Source organism: Psammomys obesus, unplaced genomic scaffold, assembly GCF_907164565.1.
Source record: "Psammomys obesus unplaced genomic scaffold, mPsaObe1.curated_primary_1811, whole genome shotgun sequence".
In the NCBI taxonomy this organism is placed as follows: domain Eukaryota; kingdom Metazoa; phylum Chordata; class Mammalia; order Rodentia; family Muridae; genus Psammomys; species Psammomys obesus.
The window spans coordinates 4,624,084-4,647,863 of record NW_026591643.1 but is presented as its reverse complement, the minus strand read 5'-3'; the positions used below and the strand labels follow the sequence as shown (position 1 = coordinate 4,647,863).

Here is a 23,780-nt window from a genome sequence, read left to right as displayed (position 1 = left end):
CTCCAGCAGGCACCAGAAACTACCAGTCAATGCCTGAGACAAGCAGATGGGTAAAAGCCAGCATAAAATCACAATCAACAAATGCCAAAGCAAGATGGCATCTCCAGAACCCAGTTATCCAAGGGTAAGCAGCCCTGGATACACTAACACAAGTGAAACTCAAGAAAATAACCATAAATCTGTGCTTATGAAGATGCTAACAGAGGAAAGGAAAAAAAATCCATGAATAAATACAGTCAGATATAGTCAAACAGATTGGCCTTTATAGAATAAATAATTAAATCATTGAAAGAAATAGAGAAAAGTTCAAGCAAACAAGTGAAGGAACTGAATGAAAGGCAAGAAAATACAAACAGGTGAAGGAAATGAACAAAACTGTTCAAGATCTGGAGATACAAATGGAAACTGAAGAAATCCTGGAAAGGGAGAACTTTGGGAAGAAAACAGGAACTATAGAGGCAAGCACCTCCAACTCAATACAAGAGATGGAAAAAAGATTCTCAGGTGCAGAAGATATAATGGAAGAAACTGATGCATTTGTCAAAGAAAATGTTAAATCTAAAAAAAATCCTAACACAAAACATCCAAAAAATCAAGGACACCATGAAAAGATGAAACCTAAGAATAATAGGAATAGAGGAAAAAGGAGATTCCCATCTCCAAGGCCCAGAAAATATTTTCAACAAAATTACAGAAGAAATTTTTCCAAATTTAAAGAAAGAGATGCCTATAAGCATACAAGAGGCGTACAGAACATCCAAGTTATTAGACCAGAAATGAAAATCCTCCTGCCACATAATCAAAACACTAAATGTTTTAAGCAAAGAAAAAAAAATACTAAAAGCTGTAAGGGAAAAAAAGGCCAAGTAACATATAATGGCAAACCCATCAAAATCACACCTGACTTCTCAACAGAGACTATGAAAGCCAGAAGGGCCTGGACAGATGTCATGCAGACACTAAGAGAACACAGATGTCAGCCTAGCGTACTGTATACCCAGCAAAATTCTCAATCATCATAGATGGAGAAAACAAGATATTCAATGACAAAAACAAATTTAAACAGTACCAACCCATAAATCATGACCTACAGAAGATATTAGAAAAAAGATACAACCCAAGAAGGCTAACTACACCCAGAAAAAACAGTTAATAATTAACTCCATGACAGCAAAACTGAAAATATTCAAGCACAGCACACAAACACACTACCATAACCAACATCAAAATAAAATGAACTAATAGTCATTGGCCATTAATCTCTCTCAACTAAACAGAGAGAAACTTAAGTCAATTCCACTGAAATCAGAGACAAGGCAAGGTTGCCCACTCTCTCCAAATCTCTTGAACATAGTACTTGAAGTCCTAATTAGAGCAATAAGCCAACTAAAGGAGATCAAGGGAATGCAAATTGGAAAATGAAGAAGACAAAGTATCACTATTCACAGATAATATGATAGTATACATGAGTGACCCCAAAAATTCCACCTGGAAACTCCTTCAGCTGATAAACACCTTCAACAAAGTGGCTGGATACAAAATTAACTAAAAAACAAACAAACAAACAAACAAACAAACAAACAAAAAACCCAGTAGCCTTCCTTTATACAAAAGACAAACCTGCTGAGAAAGAAATTAGGGAAACAATACTCTTCACAATAGCCACAAAAAACAAAGTATCTTGGTATAACTCTAACCGAGCAAGTGAAAGACTTGTATGAAGAAAAAAAAAATTCAAGTCTTTCTTTCTGAAGAAAGAAACTGAAGAAGATATCAGATGATGGAAAGATCTCCCATGATCATGAATTGGTATGATTAACATAGTAAAAATAGTCATCCTACCAAAAGCAATTTACAGACTCAAATCAATTCTCATTAAAATACTAACACATTTTTTTATAGACCTTCAAAGAACAATTCTCAACTTCATACGGAAAAACAAAAACCCAGAATAGCTAAAAGAATCGTGTACAATAAAAAATCCTCTGGAGGTATCTCCATCCCTGATCTCAAGCTGTACTATAGAGCAATAGTAATAAAAACTGTATGGCACTGACATAGAAACAGACTGCTGGATTAATGGAATTGAACAGGAGACCCAGAAATAAATCCACACACTTATGGACTCCTGATTTTTGAAAAAGAAGCCAAAACTATACAATGAAAAAAAAATAGCATCTTCAACAAATGGTGCTGATCTAACTGGATGTCTACATGTAGAAAAATGCAAATAGATCCATATCTATTGCCCTATACAAAAATAAAGTCTAAGTGGATCAAAGACCTCAGCATAAAACCAGACACATTGAATCTGTTAGAAGAAAAAGTGGGGAAGATCCTTGAACTCACTGACACAGGAGACATCTTTCTGAACAGAAAACCAACAGCTCAGTTTCTATGATCAACAATTTATAAATAGGATCTCACGAAACTGAAAAGCTTCTGTAAAGCAAAAGATACTGTCAATAGAACAAAACGACAACCTACAGACTGGGAAAAGATCTTCACCAACCCAACACCCTACAGAGGGCTAACATCCAGAATATACCAACAATCAAAATAACCCAATTAAAAATGGGGTACAGAATTCTCAACAGAAGAATAATGAATGGCGGAGAAACACTGAAAGAAATGTTCAATGCCCTTTAGTCATCAGGAAAATGCAAATCAAAAGGACTCTGAGATTCCATCTTACACTCATCAGAATGACTAAGATCAAAAACTCAAGTGACAACACATGCTGCAGAGGATGTGGAGAAAGGGTACCCTCCCCCATTGCTAGTGGGAATGTCAACTTGTACAACCACTTTGGAAATCTACCCAGAGGTTTCTCAGAAAATTGGGAATAGCACTACCTCAAGATCCAACTATATCACTCCTGGGCATATACCTGAAAGATGTGCCACCATTCAACAAGGACATTTGCTCAGCTATGTTCATAGCAGCTTTATTCGTAATAGCCAGAATCTGTAAACAACTCAGATGTCCCTCAACCGAAGAATGGATACAGAAATTGTGGCACATTTACACAATGGAATACTTACTACTCAGCTATTAAAAACAAGGAAATCATGAGATTTGCAGGCAAATGGATGGAACTAGAAAAGATCATCCTGAGTGAGGTAACCCAGAACCAGAAAAACATACATGGTATATACTCACTTATAAGCAGATATTAGCCATATGATATAGGACAACCATACTACAATCTGCAGACCTAAAGAAGCTAAACAAGGAAAACCCTAAAGAGGATACTTAACTCTCATTCAGAATGGCAAACAGGATAGACACCAGAAGCAGTGGAAGAGAGGAACAGGACCCTACCATAGAGGATCCTCTGAAAGGCTTCACCCAACAGGGGATCGAAGCAGATGCAGAGACTCACAGATAAACTTTAGGCAGAGGGCAGGGAAGTCTTATGGAAGAATGGGAGGATAAAAGAACTCAAAGAGAACAGGAGCTCCACAAGGAGACCAATAAAGCCAAAAAGTCTGGGCCGAGGGGTCCTGCAGAGACTGATGCACCAACCAAGGACCATGCAAGGAGAGGTCCTAGACTTCCTGCTCAGATGTAGCCCATAGACAGCTCAGCCTCTATGTGCATTACCAAGTAAGGGGAGTAGAGGCTGCCTCTGACATGAACTCAGTTGCCTGCTCTTTGATCACATCCCCTGGTGGTGTGACCTTGCCAGGCTACAGAGGAAGAGGATTCAGGCAGTCCTGATACAATTAGATAGGCTAGTCAGAGAGCAAGAGAGGAAGACTCCCTCTTTCAGTGGACTATGGGTGTTTAGCGGGGGAAGGAAGGAGAAAAGGTCCAGGAGGAGATGTGGGAGTGGGCTACAATTTGAATATAAAGTGAATAAGTTGTAAAAAAAAAAAAAGAATGGTCCCCTTAGGCTTATATATTTGAATGTTTAGTCACCAGGGAGTGGAACTACTTGAGAAGGTTTACGAGGTGTGGACTTTATTGAGGTAACTGTGGCCCTGGTGGGAGAAGGTGTCACTGAGGGTGGGCTTTGAGGTTTCAAAAAGCCCAAGTCAGGGCTAGGGACTCACTCTTCCTGCTACCCAGGGGTCTGGATATAGAGCTCTCAGCTACTTCACCAGAACCATGTCAGTCTATGTGCCACCAAGTTCCCTGACCTGATGATAATATATTAAACCTGTGAAACTGTAAGCAAGGCCTCAAATAAATGCTTCCTTTTATAAGAGTTGCTGTGGTCATGTCTCCTCACAGCAATAGAAACTGACTAAGGCAGTAGTGGGTACCAGGGGATGGGTATTTCTATGACAGGCCTGACCAGCTTGTGGGTGGAATGTTGATTTTGGGACTCTGGATTAGGAATCTCTTGAATGCTGTAAGGGGGCTTGATGGGCCACAGAGGTAGAAGCATGAAAGGCGATTTGAACTGTGGGGACCAGCTCAAGAATTTTCAGAGGGGAAGAATGACCTAGAGACCATTTTCTTCTTATGATATTTTGGCGAAGAACATGGCTGCTTTTTGCCCTTGTCCAAAAAAAATCTGCTTGCTATATCGAAGAGTTTTGGATTAATGGCACTGGCAAAAGAGACTTCAAGACAGCCTATTATTGACTGTGTCGCATGGTTATTATAGCCACTCTTAAACAGATCTGTAATGAAAAAAAGAAAAAAAAAGCAGTCTGAGCAACAAAAATACAAAATGTACAGTTTAAGGAGAAAAAGAGCACCTGGAAGTTAATGGAGCTAAATCCTGTGATCAAAGACATAAAATATTTAAAGAAAAGCCTGAAGCTAAATAGAGTAAAGGGAGTGGTGACCTCAGGGTAAGACCTCACACAGCTAAGCTTCCAACTTGTGAGAAGGAATTGAAGATTAAGCAGTGAAGAAACCATCAACAACAGAAAGCTGGTGAAGATGTAATTCAACAAGGGGGCCACGTTCCAGCCCCAGCATAACTTGGCAGCTTTCTTTGCCCATGTTGTCCTGGCTTTAGAGTCAAGAAAAATTCCTTTAGAGAAAGGAATTTTGATCTCTCCCTCCCCGCCCCCCCCAAAAAAAATAACAAAAATCTTTCCTTGTGGCTAAGAAAAGCTGTTGAGGATAGGTATGTGTCAGGGGTGTCCCTGTATGGAGACCCAGGAAGTCAATTGTGTGACACCGTCAAGGTGTTATGCTGTATTGTGCTTGAGGCGCCATGATGTTGGAGATACCAGAGCCATGAAATATCCTGCCAAGGAGAGCTGAAGACTGGGTATAGAACCAGCCAAAGAGAGAAAAATTGTTGCAGTCAACAAAGCTGGAAGGAGGATGAGAACTGAAGAGCACTTTGATATCAGACATGGAGATACGAAATGTGGTTTGCCCCGCTGGGTTTTGGTTTTGCTTTGGTCCAATATTTCCTTACAATATTTCCTCACTATGCTCCCTTTCCCCCTTTTGGAATGATAATGTATATTCTGTGTTTTTGTATTCTGGAGACCTGTGATCTTCTTTTTGATTTTGGTTTTAAAGGAGATTACAGTTCAGAGAATGTCATGAGTCTTACAAGAAACTCTGGACTTGTAAACGATGTGGGGACTCTTGAGGTTGGAGTAGATGCACTTTTGCATTTTGATATGGCTACAATCCTATGGGGGCCAGGGAGTGGAATGTGATGGTTTGAATAAAAATGGCCCCTATAGGCTTACATATTTGAATGCTCGGTCATCAGGGAATGGCACTACTTGAGAAAGATTAGGAGGTGTGGTCTTGTTGGAATACGTATAACCTTGTGGGAGAAAGTGTGTCACTGGGGCTGGGCTTTGGGGTTTCAAAAGCCAAAGCCAGGCCCAGTATCTCTCTTTTCCTGCTGCCTGTGGATCTGGATGTAGAACTCTCAGCACCATGTGCCTGTGTGCCACCATGCTCCCTGCCATGATGATATTAAACCTCTGACACTGTAAGCCAGCCAATTAAATGTTTTCTTTTGTAAGAGTTGCTGTAGTCACGGTGTTTAAGAGTTGCTGTAGTCACGGTGTCTCTTCACAGCAACAAGAACAGCGACTAAGACAACCTGGAAAGTTGAGCTAGTCGGACACAATCTGGAGGATTGCCTGATGGCTTTGTAAACTTCAGGGGACACGAATGATAACTGGCCTTGCCAACAGTGCCAACTACTTTGCTTTCATCATGCATCACACACATTTCATACAATATTTCTCTTCATATCTTTGATCTTTTTGAAACAAGGTCTTATTGTGTTAGCCAGGATGGCCTGGAATTTGTGATCTTCCTGCCTTGGGTTCCCAGTTGATGAGATTATAGGTACACACCACCATCCTACTCCATATTTTCTTTCTTTCTTTTTTCTCTTTTTATTTTTTATTAATTATAGTTTATTCAACTGTATCCCAGATGTAGCCCCCTCCATCTTTCCCTCCCAACCCCACCCTCCCTCTCTCTTCTCCTCCCATGCTCCTCTCCAAGTCCACTGACACGGGAGGTCCTCCTCCCCTTCCATCTGACCCTAGCCTATCAGGTCTCATCAGGACTGGCTGCATTGTCTTCCTCTGTGGCCTGGTAAGGCTGCACCCCACCCCCCTCAGGGGGAGGCGATCAAAGAGCCAGCCACTGAGTTCATGTCAGAGATGATCCCTGTTCCCTTCATTAGGGAACCCACTTGGAGACTGGGCTGACATGGGCTACATCTGTGCAGGGGTTCTAGGTTATCTCCATGCATGATCCTGGATTGGAGTATCAGTCTCAGAAAAGACCCCTGGGCCCAGATTTGTTGGTCCTGTTGCTCTCCTTGTGGAGCTCCTCTCCCCTCCAAGTTTTTCTATCTCCTTCTTCTTTCATAAGATTCCTTGCACTCTGCCCAAAGTTTGGCTGAGTCTCAGCATCTGCTTTGACACCTTGATGGTATATTTTATTTCTAGTGTCTCTAGAAGAACTCTTTGGAGAAATAGGTGCTAGCTGCCCCTTTGCTCAGTTGCATAGTTTCTTCTGCAAAGTGTTGGGCTATTCCTGGAAAGAGGCTCTGGGCACACTTCCGCCACAGCTTCAGGACAGTCATGTGCCTATGTGCCCACCAATGGAAACTAAGCACTGAGGATTTGTGTCACTAGTGTATTCCATTGCCTCTCTCAACACCCACCAGTCAGAGAAGAACACCTCTATATAGGACCGTAAAAGGGAAGGGACCTGGACCCCTAAGTACCTACATGGGAGGTCCCCAGCCAGCTTCTTGCAGGCTGTGTGGCTATAGTAACCTGTGTGTGGAAATGCTGGGGAACTGTGGACTCTCCCTATTGACACATAGTATTTCTCTGACTAAGCAGAAATTAGACCAGAACAGGCTGGAAAGCTGAACACCTGTGCTGTGCAATGACAAGAGTGAGGACAAGCTCAGAAGGTTGACAGCAAATGGCTGAGCCTGTGAGATGGAGCCGTCCCAGCCCTAGTAAACTGTGGACTCCCTCCACCCCAAAATCCTCCCTGCTAATTCCTTCATGAGCTTCAGTTTGAGCACCAGGACTGTGGAGAGGCAGAACAGGACTGCTTTAGGAAGGCCTGAGCACAACTTAGCTTACTGCTGGCCTCTCTACCTTGAACCACACACAACACCCACTTCCAGGTCTCTTCTCCTGGCCTGCACTCTCTGCGAAGCCGTTCTTCCACCCCCAACTCCAAACCACCCTAAGCCTGAGCTGAGACTCCAGAGCTCAGACTAGCCAGCAATGAAGGCCTGGCTGGCCTGGGCTCGAGGGTAAACTCCCAGGAAGTGACAGCACTGAGTAGGTCTGGTTCAGAAAGGAGCATGCGCTCTGGGCGGGCTCTGCTGGTCTCTTCCATCTGTGTGTCTGCGCACTCTCAGGGCCTTACCTGCATGGGACTGCATGTGCTCCAGAAGATTGCTGTAGAACTGAAACTGGATCCCACAGGCGCCGCACGTGTAGGGTTCTGGAGAGACAGGTGGCATGTAACAAGTGCCCCATACCCAGGTACCCTGACACTGGGCTGCAGGCAGCTTTGAAGTGGTGACCCAGATGCATACTTGGGGCCCTGGGACCAGCCTGTCCACTGGCCTGTCACTAGCCTAGAGAGGGAAAGGCTGGGGAGAGGCAGGAGCACAGAGAGGGGAAGACACACAGATCCAGGCTGCTAACTCAATGGGCCCACTGCTTATTGAGTGCTTACTTCATGGCAGACACTGTTCTGAGCACATGGGAAGTACAACATCCAGGCATCAAGAGCTCCCAGGAAAGAGACTGTGTCCTTCGGGATTCAGAGCTTAACCCTCTGCCAGTGACCACACAAGGGTCACTGCTCACGGAGGGAGCGAATGAACAGATGCACGAAGGAACAAGGAAACTCACAGTGGGAGGAGGGCAAAGCAATGAGGGAAAGAGAAGGAGCTGGAGGGAAGTGCAGCAGTGGGGGATCAGGGGATGGACAGAGGGGAACAGGCTGCACCTGCGCCAAAAGCTCGGCGTCCAGGACTCGCACCCCTGCCTGGCAAAGAAAAGGGAGGTGGGAGGAAAGAAAACAGTTAGGAGGGGAGGGAAGAGAGGGAGGAAGGTGGCTTGCAAGAGAAGTCCTGAGGCTGTCTGGATGGCCAGGAGTGGGCCCACCTGTCCTTCCTCCTGTGTGCTCAGGGTTCTGCCTACCTGTCCACACCTCTCCACCCTCTTGACCCTCAGCAGCCTCCCCAGGCTATTGGTGGCTGTTCCCTCGAGGGTGGCCCAAGGCCTGTCTACACCTTAGGGAGGCCAGCCGAGTCACTCCCTGTCTTGCCTGGCCCTCTTCAGCCCCCCAGCAGGACCACCACTTACTCTGCAGGAGAGGGAAAGGGTTGGAAATCAGGGGACTTGCAGTTTCTGCAAAAGAGAAACAGTTTAGCGAAGTCTTTTTCAGTGCTGGGGCTGGGAGGTCATCACAGTGGTGAGCCGGCCACCCCCAGTAGAGGGAGCACCTGTCAGCAGGCACACACCTGTGTGGAAAGGTGGGTGAGAGGGTACTGGCAGAGAGGCCTTGCACATCAAAGAGGGCACATGGTGCTGGTAGGGCATTTCTCTAGGGTGCTCTAACAGTAAGGCCATTGTGGACTCAGGTATGATGCCCGTATGGCCACACACTTGTGGAAAGCCATTTCCAGGTTCTGATGGTAGGATGAGAGTGTTTGGTACCAAGGCACCTGAACAGCCCTGGAAGGTTGTTGTCTGGCTTTGTCAGAGAGTGAGGTTGGCAAGCCTCCAATACAGCAGGCAGCAAAGTGGAGTGCAGGCTGAGTATGAGGGTCCTGGTTCCATCTCCAGTCTGGGGGACCTTGGGTTACAAAGGACTTATCCTGAGCCTCAGTTTTCTCATCTGAAAAGTGGTAATAACAGGAACACTATCCCCAAAGGATTGTGGTAAGGGTGAAAACAGACACAACACACAAAGCTCTAAACACACGCCAGCCACATCATAAGCACTCAATAGACAGTGGCTGCCAGCAGCAGCAGGAGCCCATGGCAGCATCATCCCCAAACAAACGTTAGCCCTGCTGGCAGGAGAAGTGCAAGACGGACAGCATAGCTTGGGTAGGACAAGTACATGCCCTTGGTTCTAGTTCTAGGCTGCCACATAATCCTCTATGGCCTTGGGTGCGTCATCCCATCGCTCCTAGACTGACCCCTCACAGACTCTGAGGATCACCGTGACAACCTTGCATTGGTACCTGCGCCAAATGTTTGATTTACTCCAAGCAAAACAAGGCAAACAACGTCCAAAGCAACATACCCCTCTCTCCTGCCTGTGTCCTCTAGGCTGTTTGTGTTCCTCGGGCTACTTATAGCCATGGAGGAATTAGGGTTCATCTAGGCCACTCCCTAGAGGCAGTGGAGCTGAGTTCAAACTTGGGCTCCAGAGAGGTGGGGTCTACTATTAGGCAGAAGCCTCCACCTGGTGTCTGTGCTCCTAACCATTTGCTGAAGCCCATGGTGGCCAAGACGTACCCCTGTATACACCTGACTGTAGGTACAGGGGGGGCATTCACTCAGGCCTAATACTCAGTGAATGGCGGAAGACCTGTCCTGGCCATCACTGTGCATACAACCTTGCTGTCCCTTTCTCTGACAGAGACTGCTGGTGACCATCCACATCCCTGCCACAGCTAAACCCTGGAGTCCAGAGCTGTGCCTCTAGGACCCGGCACAAGGTAGCCACCAGGTGGCAGCAAACACTCTCAGGAGCTCTCAGGCAGAGCCACAGCACTGCAGCGTCTGGAGGACGATCTGTAGTGTGGCCCCTGTGTGGCACCAGGAGCTTCGACCTCTGGCTCCTGTAAGCAGTCTCTCTGCTGCACCCCACTGGCCTCTCCTGGAAAGAAACCTACTACATACAGCGTCACTCATAACTTAGCTCTATTAGGGCTACTCATCTGAGCTGGCTAAACTGATACCTGAGTTTGAGAGTGAGGACGTTCCCCTCTCCATGGGCAAGGGCCAAAGGACAAAGTACAGCTACAGAGAGTGGCATCAGTGGTCACAAAGGCCCCATCTGCTTGCCACAGGCTCTGCTGTCTCTCTGTTTCCCTACCCAGCCCACTTCCCAACAAGCCCAGCCACGCACCAGAAGACTCCAGTCAAAGGTACCTGCCTTTCTGTGGAAGGAGGGGACGGTGCAGTATAGGACACACCTGATGTCACATGTCACACCACAGCCACACTTACCGCTGGAGTTTTGCGAGCTGCTATTGGTCTCTTCAAAGTGGTTCTGTGCTTTACTTTCTACTCGCCGACTGAAGGTGCTTTCTGCTGGGAGGGAAAAGAGAGTGGGGAATATACCATGGGGAATGGTCAGCTTGTCTGTCAGGACGGAGTGGGCAGGAGGCCCCTGGAGCTTGGAGAATGTGTGCCTGGGGCTGTATAGGGATGGAGAGGGAAGCGGTGGCCTGCCCAAGAGCACAGATGAAATGCAGCCAATGAGCTGGCACCAAACAGGTCAGGGCCCTATTTTTTACTCCCAGGCCGTATGCTTGTAGGATCAAGTCATCAGGCGTAGTTCTATACTTGCTCTGGGAAGGCCAAGGGCTGGATGAGGAGAGTCAGAGCTCATGTAGGGGAGGGAGGAGTGTGTGGCTCCTTGTAAGCCTTTTCTAGCACCTTCCACAAAGCTCACCATCTCCCAGGATTACTCTGGAAATCCCATAATGCAGAGATGGGCCCAGCCAAGCAAAACTCCATACTTATAGCCCCAACCGGCATGAGCAGAAGATAACCCAGCTTTCCCATGATGCTCTGCATACTACGGAGCATGGCTGATCCAGGAGATGAGGTCTCAGGAAAGTCAGCTTGAGAGAGACAGCTAGCCCTGCTCCTTTAAGCAGCTTGGATGAGGTTACCCAAGGCTCAGAGAAAGTGACCAGGAAAGCCAGTGGGCTTTAACTTAAGATACCCTCAAAATATAGGGATTTTAAAGTAAGATTCTGGGCTAGCCTTCCAAGTGGTGTGTCTAAGAAACCACTTGGAAAAACACCACCAGCAGGTCCTCGCTACCCAATAAAGTGCTGGATGTTGGTGCCCTGGGGTCATGGATGACGTGAGTGACAGATGAGAAAGGCACCCAGAGGCATTCCTAGAGGCCTGCTCAGTTCTTTTACCTTCACCTCAAAGTCTCCCATAAGCTGTATAGGCTACTTGCTTTATAAAGACCATGTTCTGTCTGGGTCCTGCGGGTTGAGTGCCTCCAGATCGCCTGTAAACTGGCAGAGACCTATTCAATATCTATCTACAGAGGGTGAGGGGCTCTCACTCTTGAGTACCTAGTGTATACCAGATACTGGGTGAGAAGTTTGCCATCATGGTCTCCTTTAATCTTCCCAACACCACGAGGCTGTGCAGTACTGCCCATTTAACAGGCAGAGAAACAAACGGAAGCTACCAGGCGTTTGGCTCCACTAGGAGAGCATGTGGGGTTTTACCTGGGGGCAGGTGCCTCGCCTTTAAGAAAGAAGGGATCCCCTTCTCTATCTTAGCCTGTGTTCACAGGGGTACAGCCAGGTAGGCAGAATTTTTGTTCTAACACATAGGTGGGTAAGAGTTAACACAACTCACGTCACCAACTCCTGTAGCAAGTCCCCCATTGCTTGCCTTTCCTGGTGCAAGGGCCTCTGGTTGGACACCAGTGTGTGGTATTTCAGGTGAAATATGCATTCATGTGTACATAGTCACATGCACACAAACAACCATACTCTCCAGGAAAAGGACAGTGACAACCTCCATCTCTCACGTGCACCATTTCACAGCCCCTGTCATCTCCTTCTCCCAACCTGGTACCCAGATGATTAGCCAAGATCCACTAGGGCTTCCAAGCCTCATAGAAACATGCTGCTAGACACTTACCTGGAGATAGTGACATTCAATGACTGCCAAATGCCATGCCAGTCCACACAGAGAGTTCTCTGTAGAGCTGCAGACCTTTAAAAACTCAGCCACAAAGCTCAAGAAGAGAGCCAAGTCAAAAAGCCATGATCTTATTTGGTGAGTTAATGTCTACCATCAGGGAGACTATGATGGACAGTCTTCCTAATTCTTTTAAGGTGCTGAGGACGGAACCCCAAGCAAGGCCTTCCACAATCACACTTTTCACTGAACTATATCCTCAACTCTCTCTCTCTTTTTTTTTTTAACTTTAAGACAGGGTCTAACTAAGTTGCCGAGTCTAGCCTTGAACCCTCTCTGTAGCCCAAGTAGGGCTAGATCCTCCCGACTTAGCCTCCCGACTGCAGCCAGAACCACAACTGTCACAGCGCAGCACCTGGAAACTCCACACTTCGAGGCTGGCTGAGTCCCCTCCTTTGGGGAGCTTTGAGCACAGTAAACACAAATTAGCTTCTGAAACCAGAGAAACGGCATGAACGACTAATCACCTAGTCAGGGTGCCAGCCACCAAATGACCACAGTGGCTCATCCATCTGACCTCTCAACACAATCAGTCTGTGTTTGGTAGAGAGCTTTGGCCTCCTGAAGGCAACTGAAAGAAGGCAACCTGCGGCCTCGGGAAGAATAGCACCATCATCTGGTTGGGGGGTCCAGGATTCCTGGCAGCTGTCACTTAGCACATAGCAGGTCTTATATGTTAAAAGAAATGATCAGAGGGGACTTTGTTACCCAGTCACCTGGAGCCAGAGCCCCTTTTTGCGTGAGCCTTGAAACTCCTGGAGCTGGCATGCTCTAGACTCTTGCTGAGCCTCTATCTCCTGGAGGCTTTCATGAGTGAACTCTAGGGAGGGGGAGGCCATGGAGACAGAGCTCCAGTCAGCCACTCCACTTGGTGGAAAACATCTCTATGCTGAAACAACTTAAGTTAGTTTTTTGAAAGGTGAAAAGGTTAGTTTTTTGTAAGCTCAATGAGGGGGTCCACACAGGATGAACTGGGCTGGACGGTCTCGGACAACAGTGCGATCACAATGAAAAGTGAAACCTGCCAGCTGGTTGCTGCGGCAGGGCCGTTGCAGGGAGTGATGGGATTGTTGGAACATGGGGAGTGCACATACGCCACTGTGAAGAAGGCACCAAGCATTGCCCTGTGGGAACATGGCCCAGGGGCCAGATCTGACATCTCAGCATGGCCAGAAACCCAAAATTGTATACAGACTCTTCTCATGTTCAAACACTTCCAATTAATCCTTAATAAAAAGCTTTAAATTTTCATAAAGGCCAAATGGAACAGAACCCCTTAGGCCATGATTTAAGAAAAACATATCAAATTACTTTAAAAATATTTGTAAATTTTGTTGTATAACCCTCCAGGTGAGATCTAGAACTTGGTCTCCAGGGTCATAGAGGTGGCCAAAGGCCATGGGTCTCAGTCTGTCCCAAAGCATGATGGGAACTGCAGTCTTTCTGCAGTGGAGAGACTATGGCAGGTGGTGGGTGGGGAGCCAAGGAGGCAGGGGTAACAGAAGCCATCAGTACCTGCAGTTGCCTTGCTTGCTGGAGATCCCGAGTTTGGAGTTCGGAATGGCTGAGTTTGGTTAGCCGGAGGGGTACGGTGTAAGAGGGTGGCACATCGGACCACGGAGGCCGGAGCTTTTTTCCCCGACTGGTTCGCCTGGGTCTTCGCTGCCACGAAGCGTGGAGATGGGGTGACCTCTGGATGGGAACACTCAGATCCCGTGTCTGGATCTTCCGGCGGCTCCCACCCGGGGGCGGTACCTGAGAAGGTCATGCTCTCAGTCCTTGAGGGCCTTTGGGGCCTGCTGAGTAAGTGGCCTCTTAAGCCACAGGTCCCTGAATGCCCATTCCAATACATCTGCCCTACTTACCCTCATTCTATGGAGACCAAGGGCTCATGCTCCCCCTAGCAGCCCAAGAACCTTTGGAAGTCAGGCATCTTCCCTAGTTTTCTTTTCACCTTAGGGAAGCCTGACCTTGGGGCCATACCCAAAGCTATGTGTTGGCCCTCATCACCTCTGCAGTCTTTGAGTGTCTCTGTCCTTAGACTTGGGGCATCTGGACTAATTACCCTAGCACTAAGTATATTTTCCAGTGTGTCGGCCCCTCGGCCCTTTCCTTTCAAAGGGAATCTGGCTCTTAAGTGATGATGAAAAGCAGCAGGCAGCCTGGGCCTGAGTGATGGAGCAAGGAAGTGAGAGGAGCTCTACAAAACCCTGTGGACTGGGTTTGGGAACTGCTGCTCTTAGGAGACTCAGGGCCTTTCACTGTCACAGAGGTATGCCTGTCCCCTGTGATGTTTGGGAAGCCTTTCTTACCCATATCCTCTGTGGAGCTAGGTCCTGAGAATGAACCGGTTCTCAGGCAGTTTCCACCTCTGGTTGTTTGGATGGGCACAGTGCCCTGAGCCTGGGCCTGAACTGACCCACTCTGAAGAGATGCAGACAAGGCCTGCTTCCTCAGACCACGGAAGGTCTAGAGCTATGTGCCCCTAATGCAAACAACAGGACCAGGCGGAGAGAGGGGATCTCAGAGCGAGCACCATCCAGAGGGCCCCACCTGTGCAAAGGGCCTGGGTCACTGCTTTGAGCCAATTTGGCTTTCTGGCTCTGTGAGACCGGGCCTTGTTACAATCCTACTCTCAGAGCAGTGCTCATATTGGGAACTGAAGACTCAAACTACCATGTCAGAGGCAAGCTGCAAGGCTTTCAGCCCTCAACTTCCAGTCATCCTTAGTACTGATGAGGCCAAAGGAATCCAGGCCCTGTGCAAATCACAGCTCCCTTCCATGAGGAGCCGAGCGCACCTCAGAGATGCTTGCCTTCAGGACTGGGGCCTGTGTGCCAGGGGAATGACCGTGTCATTCAGTCACAGTTCTAACACGCTCCGGCTTAGCTAAAGCGATCCCCGGGGCCTCAGTCTGAGAAAAGCCTGGGGAGCTCCCACTGGCAAATGATACCTCACGTTTTCCCTCTCTCCCCTCCCACTCTTTCTGATTTGAGTCAAACAGGAAGGACAGTTTGGCTGATAGTTTCCCCTCTTCACTGTTACCACAGAATAACCCAACACACTCAACACAGTGCCGCTGCCCTGGGGCCGCCTCCGACAGCTCCAGTGTCTTCCTATGGGAGGAACAGTTTGGGGCTGGAGGCTCCGTCTCAGAGGCAGCCCATCATGACTTCCGGCCCCAACAGTCCTTGACTCTGTACTCTACAGAGCACACAGTTTCCCATGGCTACCTCCACTGGTGAAGCAAGATGGCACTCTCAGAGTGGCAGCCCCGTAGGGATTCAGTGAGATGTCCAGGAAGCCAGAGATATACCCCAAAGCAACTACTCCGCACAAGGAGATTGCCACCGATGTTCCTGCCTAGAGACAGGGAAACTCAGGCCCAGGAGCTCTGCATTTCCTAAGGATACACAGGAAGAAGGTGCTGGGTGACACAGGAGCTCAGGCAGCTAGAAGCTCAAGGAGGTCTATGAATATCATTTATGCCCTCTACGCATCACCAGACACTGATCCACACAGCCAGAACCCTGGGTACAACGACAGTGTCCACGAGCAGCAGTCCAGCAAGCTGCTTTCCCCAGAGATCCATCTTTGCTGCTGCAGAACCATTTCTGGGGGTTGCTTCTCCTGCTGTGAAAATCCTGACATTCTTTATATCAGGAACCTCGGGGCGCCTATGAAACACTTGATCCAACAAACCGAGGCAAGCATCAGTTTGTTCCAGCTGCCCTGCTTGGGCCTTCTCACCTCACTAGACTCTACTCGGGCCTCTCACCTTTCCACTTTCTCAACTCCGCTAAAACTTGTTCTCCAAGCTCAAGGCCTTTGTCCATGCTGTTTCCTTTCATCCCTTAACACTGCTTTTGGACCTATGTGCTGTGCCTGAACAGCACTTCTTTAGGGAACCCTATATAAGATGGCCATTCTTGACTATCCCTGCAATCACCTCTTCCTTTCCTTCTGATGGCAGAAACTGACTGCCATCAATGACACTTGCTATGACCTTTGATGACCCTGCTCTCCACAGGCCTAAGTGATGGCCCAGTTTGTCCTCCTTATCTTCATACACTGAATAGATCACAAGGAGGGATCAAGACATATCATGCCACCCATGAAGGAATGCATTGACTAGCCAGAAGACTGAAGTAGAGTTCATTACAGGCAAGAAGCTCAACAACAGGCTGTAATGGTGCCATGAGGCTATCCTTTTCTCCCACTGTCCCGAAGGACAAAGCAGATGCGGTCATGAAGGTCTAGTCCTACTTCAGGATGACTCCATGGGTTGACCCTGAGCATGGACAGATCCCAGCAAGTTCCCAACTCACATTACCCACCAGTATCCTCTGCATGTTGACCTCGCATGGAACACTGCTAGCTGGGTTTGCACTAGGAGTGAGTATCTCAGAGAGACTGGCTCCATTTTAGGAAACACATTTTTATACATAACACACCTAAACAATGACAGGGTGCAAAGTCTCTCCTGCGGGAAGCTGAACAATTAACCAAGGCAGAAAAAACTTCAGAGAAAAGCAAGAGGCTAGAGAGGCATGGGTTGTCTCTAGAAAGAGGAAAAGCCAAGAAATCACATGGGTTGTCTCTATAAAGAGGCAAAGCCAAGAAATCACATGCTCTAAGGCTGAAGGTGGAATGGGTGGGAAACCTTTGTGGCATTTTGTCCTGGAAAGAAGATTTCTGGTCAGGATGCAGTGACTGGCACAGAACTGGAATTCCTGAAGAAGCTAGACAAATCATAGCTTGCAGACCTATCAGTAGGTATATAATCCACGGAGCAGGCTTGGTGAGTCCCAGTTCATTCCAAAATCTCCACTGGAGATAATAAGCTCAGAAAACAGAGTAAGGCCCGGTGGGCATGCCCATTCACTGAACCTGAATCAAAAGGACAGTGATCAAGGGCAGGAGTCCTGATGAGGCTGGACACTGCAGGGTAGAATAACAAAGAAGAGATAATTGAGCCAAGAAAGAATTCCAGAAATGTGCAGTGAGGCTTCCTTAAAGGCTTCAGCTGAATTCTAACTCATCTGTATAGAATGAGTCTCAGCAAAGAGGAAACAGCCAAAGTGAGTGAGGACTCAGAGGTATCAAAGAAGTTGTACAAGATTAGAAGATCTTTCAGGCCCTACCTGCCAGAGAAGAGAAGGCCTGATGACTTCAGCAGAGTCACAGGAAGGCCTTGGAAGAACTACCACAACCAGGGAATAAGAATGACTCCTGATTCACTTTAATCTAGTTTAAAAACGAGAGTCTGATGCATCAAGTTGCTCTGCAAGAAAATCAACTACCTGCCAGAACAAAGGCAACACTTTCCAAAGAAAGAAAACGCAACCCAGTCAGGTCCGCACCACACCATCTACAGTGTGCAGCACAAAGCAGTTACTTCTGAGGGGAACCGGGAAAATAGGTAAAAATCAGAAGGAAAACCAATTAGAAGAAACCTAGAAATAAAATGATGATAAAATTATGAGACAACACTCTAAAGCAGCTATTATAAATGTAACAAAAGAGTGCTAATGGCAAAATATTAATGAATTTAAAAATACGTGATTAGTACTACAGCATGCAAGAAAATAAGAGTGAAAATGAACAAAATGAACAAATAGAAAAATGCATACGGCAAAAGGAATCCAATCATATCAATAAGCTATATTAAACGTAAATGTATCAAACTGTTTAATTAAAAGGGAACAATTCTACTTGCTTTTTCCACATTTATTATATCATGACTATATGCTCCATTTGTGTATGTGTGTGTGCGTGTGTGTGTAACAGAGTTTCTCTGTCACTAGGTAGACCAGGCTAGCCTTCCACTCACAGAGAACCTTGTGTCTTTGTCTCCTTAGTGCTATGATAAAAGACATGTACCATCATGTCTGGTTTATATGTTCCATTTTAATCTGAAGCTTAAAATAAAAAATTTAAATATTCTAAAAGGAGAGGAGCACAGATTACCACAGTAGATCAAGGAATAAGAACTAACTATATCATTATACTTAAAGTGACACAAACAGAATAAAACAAAAGCCTGGGGAGAGAAGCACCATATAAACATGAGCAGAAAAGCCCTCTATGTGGCAGCCATAATACAAGACAGGGGAGGTTTCAGAAGAACTGATAGTAGAGATAAAGCACACTGCACCATTTACAACGTTACTTCAGCTCTTCAGCACACAATGACATTCCGTGTGCACCTGGCACTGGACATGCGAACAAACCGCTCAAAATGGATGCATCTTAAAGAGGAAATGGAAAAAGCCATAGTGGCAGGTGGGGCTTCCGGGGCTTTTGGCTCAGAACCCAATAAGGCAAACCAACTTCTTTTTGAAGTCAAGAAAGACTACAGGGATTTGAACATTGTCAACAAATTTAACCTAACTGACGCTATAAAACATATCACAAACTTACTCATAACTAATTAACTAATTAATTATGATCAAGAGGACATGTAACATGTAGCAAAGAGAGATCATATATATGGGAGATCATAAAACAAAATTCAATAAATTCCAAAGATTAGAAATCACAACATATATTTGACCACAACAGAATTAAACTAAAAATCAAGTAATTTTTTAAAGTAATTAATTCACTAAGGGAATACATTTTATAAATGATTTTTCTAATGAAGAAAATGCCAGGCTTGACAATATAATGTTAAATTTCTATAAAATATTTATAGAAAGTAATTCCAACTCTGTAAATTCTTCAGATTGGTGACTGCTTTGGGAGGAGAACATGGTAAATAAGGGACTGGAAAAGGGCAGAGGGTGACTGTGGCTTTACATTCATTATCTGAATTTTGGTGCATACATGGACCAAAGCTTGCCACTTTACACTCTAAATACTGGGAACTTTGTTATGGGATTAATATATTTCATTGGTGGTATTTTATGTTTTAAAGACTCATTAAAAAATATTTACTTTCTTGATTAAGGAAGAACCCTTAGTAACATCCCACTGGTTGGTTATGGGGCACATTCCTAATCAAAGATTGTAGTTCCCTCCCCTTGGGAGAGTTTGGTTAAATGTCAGGGAAAATCCTGAGAAATGTTATACAGAAGTGAGTAGAAAACATGCCCTTGAAAGCAGTGTAACCAATCCTGTAATTTAGAATTCCTCTGCAAAAACCTCAATGATGGCATCTTCAGTGTATGTTTCTATATATGTATATGTGTGTATATAATCATGGTTGTTATACATTAAATATATACTTTCTTGAAGCAAATTTTGGCAAAGAAGAGACATCCCAATGTTGTAACTTTCTTCAGTTCATGTCATACTCTGATTTTCTGATAGTCTCAACCTATTTTAATAAAACATAGGCACAACGATTCATTTAAAAAAAGTGCCATCTACTACACTAGCAAAAACCAAGCAAACAAAAAGGTTAAGAATGTACACAATCATCTGGACAGAAGGAAAAGCCACATAACCCTAATTTACAGACTCAACTTCCAGCAAACTCTGAGTGAAGGGCAGCCTGAGCTAATACAATAGGTACTGATGAAGATGCTGGCACTTAGCAGTGAGAAACTGACCCTGTGATGGGGGAGCAGGCAGATGCTGCTGATTTCCTCCATTCGACACTGCAACACACCCTAAAACAGGACTGTGATGAGCACAACCCCCTCAGATTTCAATAAGAATGCAGACCGAGGAGAAGAGAGTTGTTGTTATTAGCAGATCACTTCATCATGAGCACACAATCTACAAAAGAAGGAACCTACAAGAACCGCCAAGCAAATCTGATAAACTTGCAGGATACAATCTAGAATGCAAAATTCTACTGCTCCTATTCAACAGCAGGAACCACCAGGAAACTCAAGTTTAAGAAATTACAGTAGCATCACAAGATACATGATACCTAATGAAAGAGGTGTTAAGACTGAGAGAAACCAAAGGAGCCCCAGATGCGGGGAGTAGTCGACTACACCATGGCTAGGGGTTGTCTGGGATACCCACCACCACAGCCACGGATCAAAGACCCGCCACTGCAATGCCAGTGTGCTTCAAATCGATCTACAGATTCAATGTAATCCTAAACAAAATTTCAACTGATTTTTTCTTTCTGCCTCCATTCCTCCCCCCTCCTTGTTTTCTTCTTCCTCCTTCTCCTCGTCCTTCCTCCCTTTCTCTTCTTCTATCCTCCCCTTCTTTCTCTTCTCTCTCTCTCATCATTATTATTATTTTGGTAGGAATTGGCAAGCCTCTAGTATTTATGTGAAAAAATAAAGTTCCTGGATGAGCCATATATTTTTTAAGATGGAGAAATAAAGTTGAAAATCTAAGAAGAGCTGTTTAATAGTTCCTAAAGACCTGTAATAAATAAGACTAACGGTGTATTGATAATGATTGAAAAATGGATGAGTAGGAAAAAAAGACGTTCGCCCTTAGACATTCACTGGTCAGAGCAAGGGTGCAGAGGCTTGAACAAAAGGTAACTTCAACAGACAGTGTCAGACTACCAGGAGTCTACACAGAATAAGACCAACCTTTCACCTCAGCCCAGTCTCAGGTGACGTAACTCAACTGCAGACCCAAGTGTGGGAGCTAAAATGACCTACAACACTCCTAAAAGGCAAAGAAGAGAGCCTCACCATTATGAGGTAGGCAAGGACGCACGAGGAAGGTCTGGAAAGCACCTACTATAGGAAAGAATTATAAATTATGCTTCATGAATGAAAATCATCTGCTCTTCAGTGCGCGCTGCACAGAAACTCCCAAAGGCAGGGAAATACCCATGTGATGAAGAACATGGGCCAACTCAAATGGGCTAAGATTTTCAACAGCCAATGAAAGGAAAAGCAACCAAACTTTAAAAAAAACCAACGAGAAAAATCATCCACACAAATATTTTCCAGACTAAAATAAGGAAATGGACAGTTAGCCAATGGAAAGATGTTGAACCTCACTGGTTACCAAGGACACAGAAGTCAAATCCACAAGATGCCACTGTACATACACTAGAACAATTAGGAACAGACAGCACATGCATCCTGCCTGGGAACCCAGGCAGCAGAATTCCTGGGGAGGCTGAGACACTATGGGCTATTTGGAAGATGGTTTGTTGGTTCTAACAAAAAAGAAACAAATCTATTCCCTGGTAGCTCCACCCCTTGGTAGTCATCCTTAGGCATAACCCATAAGCCCAGAGAAAGCATCATACAAGCATTTCACAGTAGCTCTATTCACATCAGCCTAAAGCTGGAATTGACCCAACTGAACAAGTATTTGATCAAACAGACTCAAATTCTGCACAGTGGGGGATCCATCAGCAGTTAAGAAAAGAGCTGATATTATGATACACATGAGTCTTAAATATGTTTTGTGAGTGAAGTCAAAAGCAGACATGAGTGCATACATGGGGCTCGCGAAAACTTCTGCAATCAGCCTTCTAGATCTCACCAGACCCGGGGACCATGCCCAGCCATGGCCACCACCCAATCACCCCTACACACTCATCTCCTGACTCTCCCAGAGCCAGCCCTACACAGATCCAACCCTGAGGCCACTGTCTCCTGCCCAGCCTTACAGACGCTATCCTTTGCTGAAACCAGCCTAAATCTCATGCTGCATTTTAAAAGGTGCTTCTAAAGTCTGCAGAAGACACCAAAGAAATATACTCAACAAACAGATGCAGAAAAAGAGCCTACAACAGAGACAAACATCAAATGCAAATAAGAAAGAGATGTAGGAGCCCTTTGGGAGGGAAGCACCAGGATGTTAGGGTACAGGTGGTGTTCCCCTTTTTATCATGGCTAAAGAGGCTGTACAGCTTCAGGGTGACAGGGTAGCTTGCATCTGCCTAAAGGGGTTCAGACCAACCCCATCTTGCTAACACCATGATCATATTAACATGCTCTGGGTAAAAAAGAAGAGATAGATGCTGAAACCCAGCTGCCTTTGGCCTTGTGAATATGCCTCTAAGTGCATTCTGGGTAGCATCCTCTCTGGCACTGGGCAGCAGCTACCCACAAACAGCCTCAATTCCTGGGGACCAGCATCATGAATAGATCAAATAGATAGGATGGTACCCATCCAGTAGTGCCTCTGACATTTCCTCTACATGGTGTGGCTACATAGTGTGCATTAGGGCCACAGTAGATGCCTATCTGAAAGTCACATCCTGTCACAGGTGTCAGTCCATATTCTGGGATAGAAAGACCTCAAGAACTCCCACAGCTGGGAAACCTGGGCCCAGAGAAGCTCACCAGGCAAAGGGTCACACAACATCCCAGCACCGAACCAGATGAAGATCCACAGTCCAGTGCAAACACAGGACGAAGCTGCCATCCAAAGAGAAGTGGTCCTCAGCCTCACCACTGCCAGCAGAGAGGAATTCCTTAGGAAGCTGCTGATACCCCTTTCAAGCACTGGACGCCTCTCCCCCTACCTGGATACCCTCAGGGCAGCCACTTGCCTATGCTGCTACTGAAGGTCTGGGACTACCTCAGGTAGTGGCTTAGATGCTGTGACCCCCAGAGGCTGTCCCTCTCCCCAGCTCCTGCCATTCTCAGAATGGGGGATGATCCCCATACTTCTGCAGTGTAATGTCCACACAGGGAAATTAGCAGAGGCTCCTACACCCCCACCCTGCTGCCCCAGAGGCCATGTAAGTCCTGCCTCATCACAACTTATGTTTCCACCTGTATATTGAAAGGCCAAGGCACTCTGGCTCTTAGGGATGGACCTTCCCCTGACTGCCATATGCAGAAAGACACCCGGGAAGTCACCAGGGAGGCTTGCAGGCATACAGAGAATGGAGGGCCAGAGGTACGATAGAGGGCCCAAGGAGGGCCTTCTTAGTCTTGTCAGGAGAGGAGTCAGGGATGGTGGGTCATGGTCTCCAGTGAGCCTGTGACCCTGGGGCCTCGATTTCAGGCCTTCCGTCTCTCACCTCAGTCTACCTTCTGCCTCCTTAGCTTTCTACCACCAGCATAAGGGCTGTTTTCCCCAGGCATCCTCCCACCACACAGGTTGGGCTTTGGCCAACTAGGAGGAAAGCTACATCCCAGGATAGATACTACGGTGGTGTGCAGTGTCAGAACGTTCACAATGTGCAGGTATTTGGAGAAAGTGGAGACAGGGCCTGCTGCAGTTCTTGGACAAATCACAGCCACTTTCCTGATGCCCAATCTATGAAAGCCAGTCCCCTGAGCTGTGAGAGGGTTAGTAGGTTTTCTAGGTCATTCTACCTCACAGCCTACCTCATGATCCAGACACCTGATAGCCAAGACCCAAGCTCACCTTGCTGGCTGGCACCTTCTCTGGCAAGGCTCCAGAGTCCTGGCCAGTGGCTAACCGCTGCCCCTCCCAAGGTCTCCCCATCCCCCAACTGGAGAAGAGACTCAC

General features: G+C 46.3%; 1 protein-coding gene across 1 annotated transcript in view; it reads right to left on the bottom strand.

Annotated features, from left to right (window-relative positions):
- Positions 1-23,780, bottom strand: part of Znf618 (zinc finger protein 618) — a 78,457-nt gene that overhangs the window by 15,328 nt on the left and 39,349 nt on the right. Inside the window, exons 9-11 of the mRNA XM_055611720.1 lie at positions 13,926-14,165; positions 10,680-10,760; positions 7,849-7,926 (exon numbers count right to left, since the gene is read on the bottom strand). Of these exons, the coding sequence (XP_055467695.1) occupies positions 7,849-7,926; positions 10,680-10,760; positions 13,926-14,165 (399 nt within the window). The remainder of the gene's footprint in view (positions 1-7,848; positions 7,927-10,679; positions 10,761-13,925; positions 14,166-23,780) is intronic.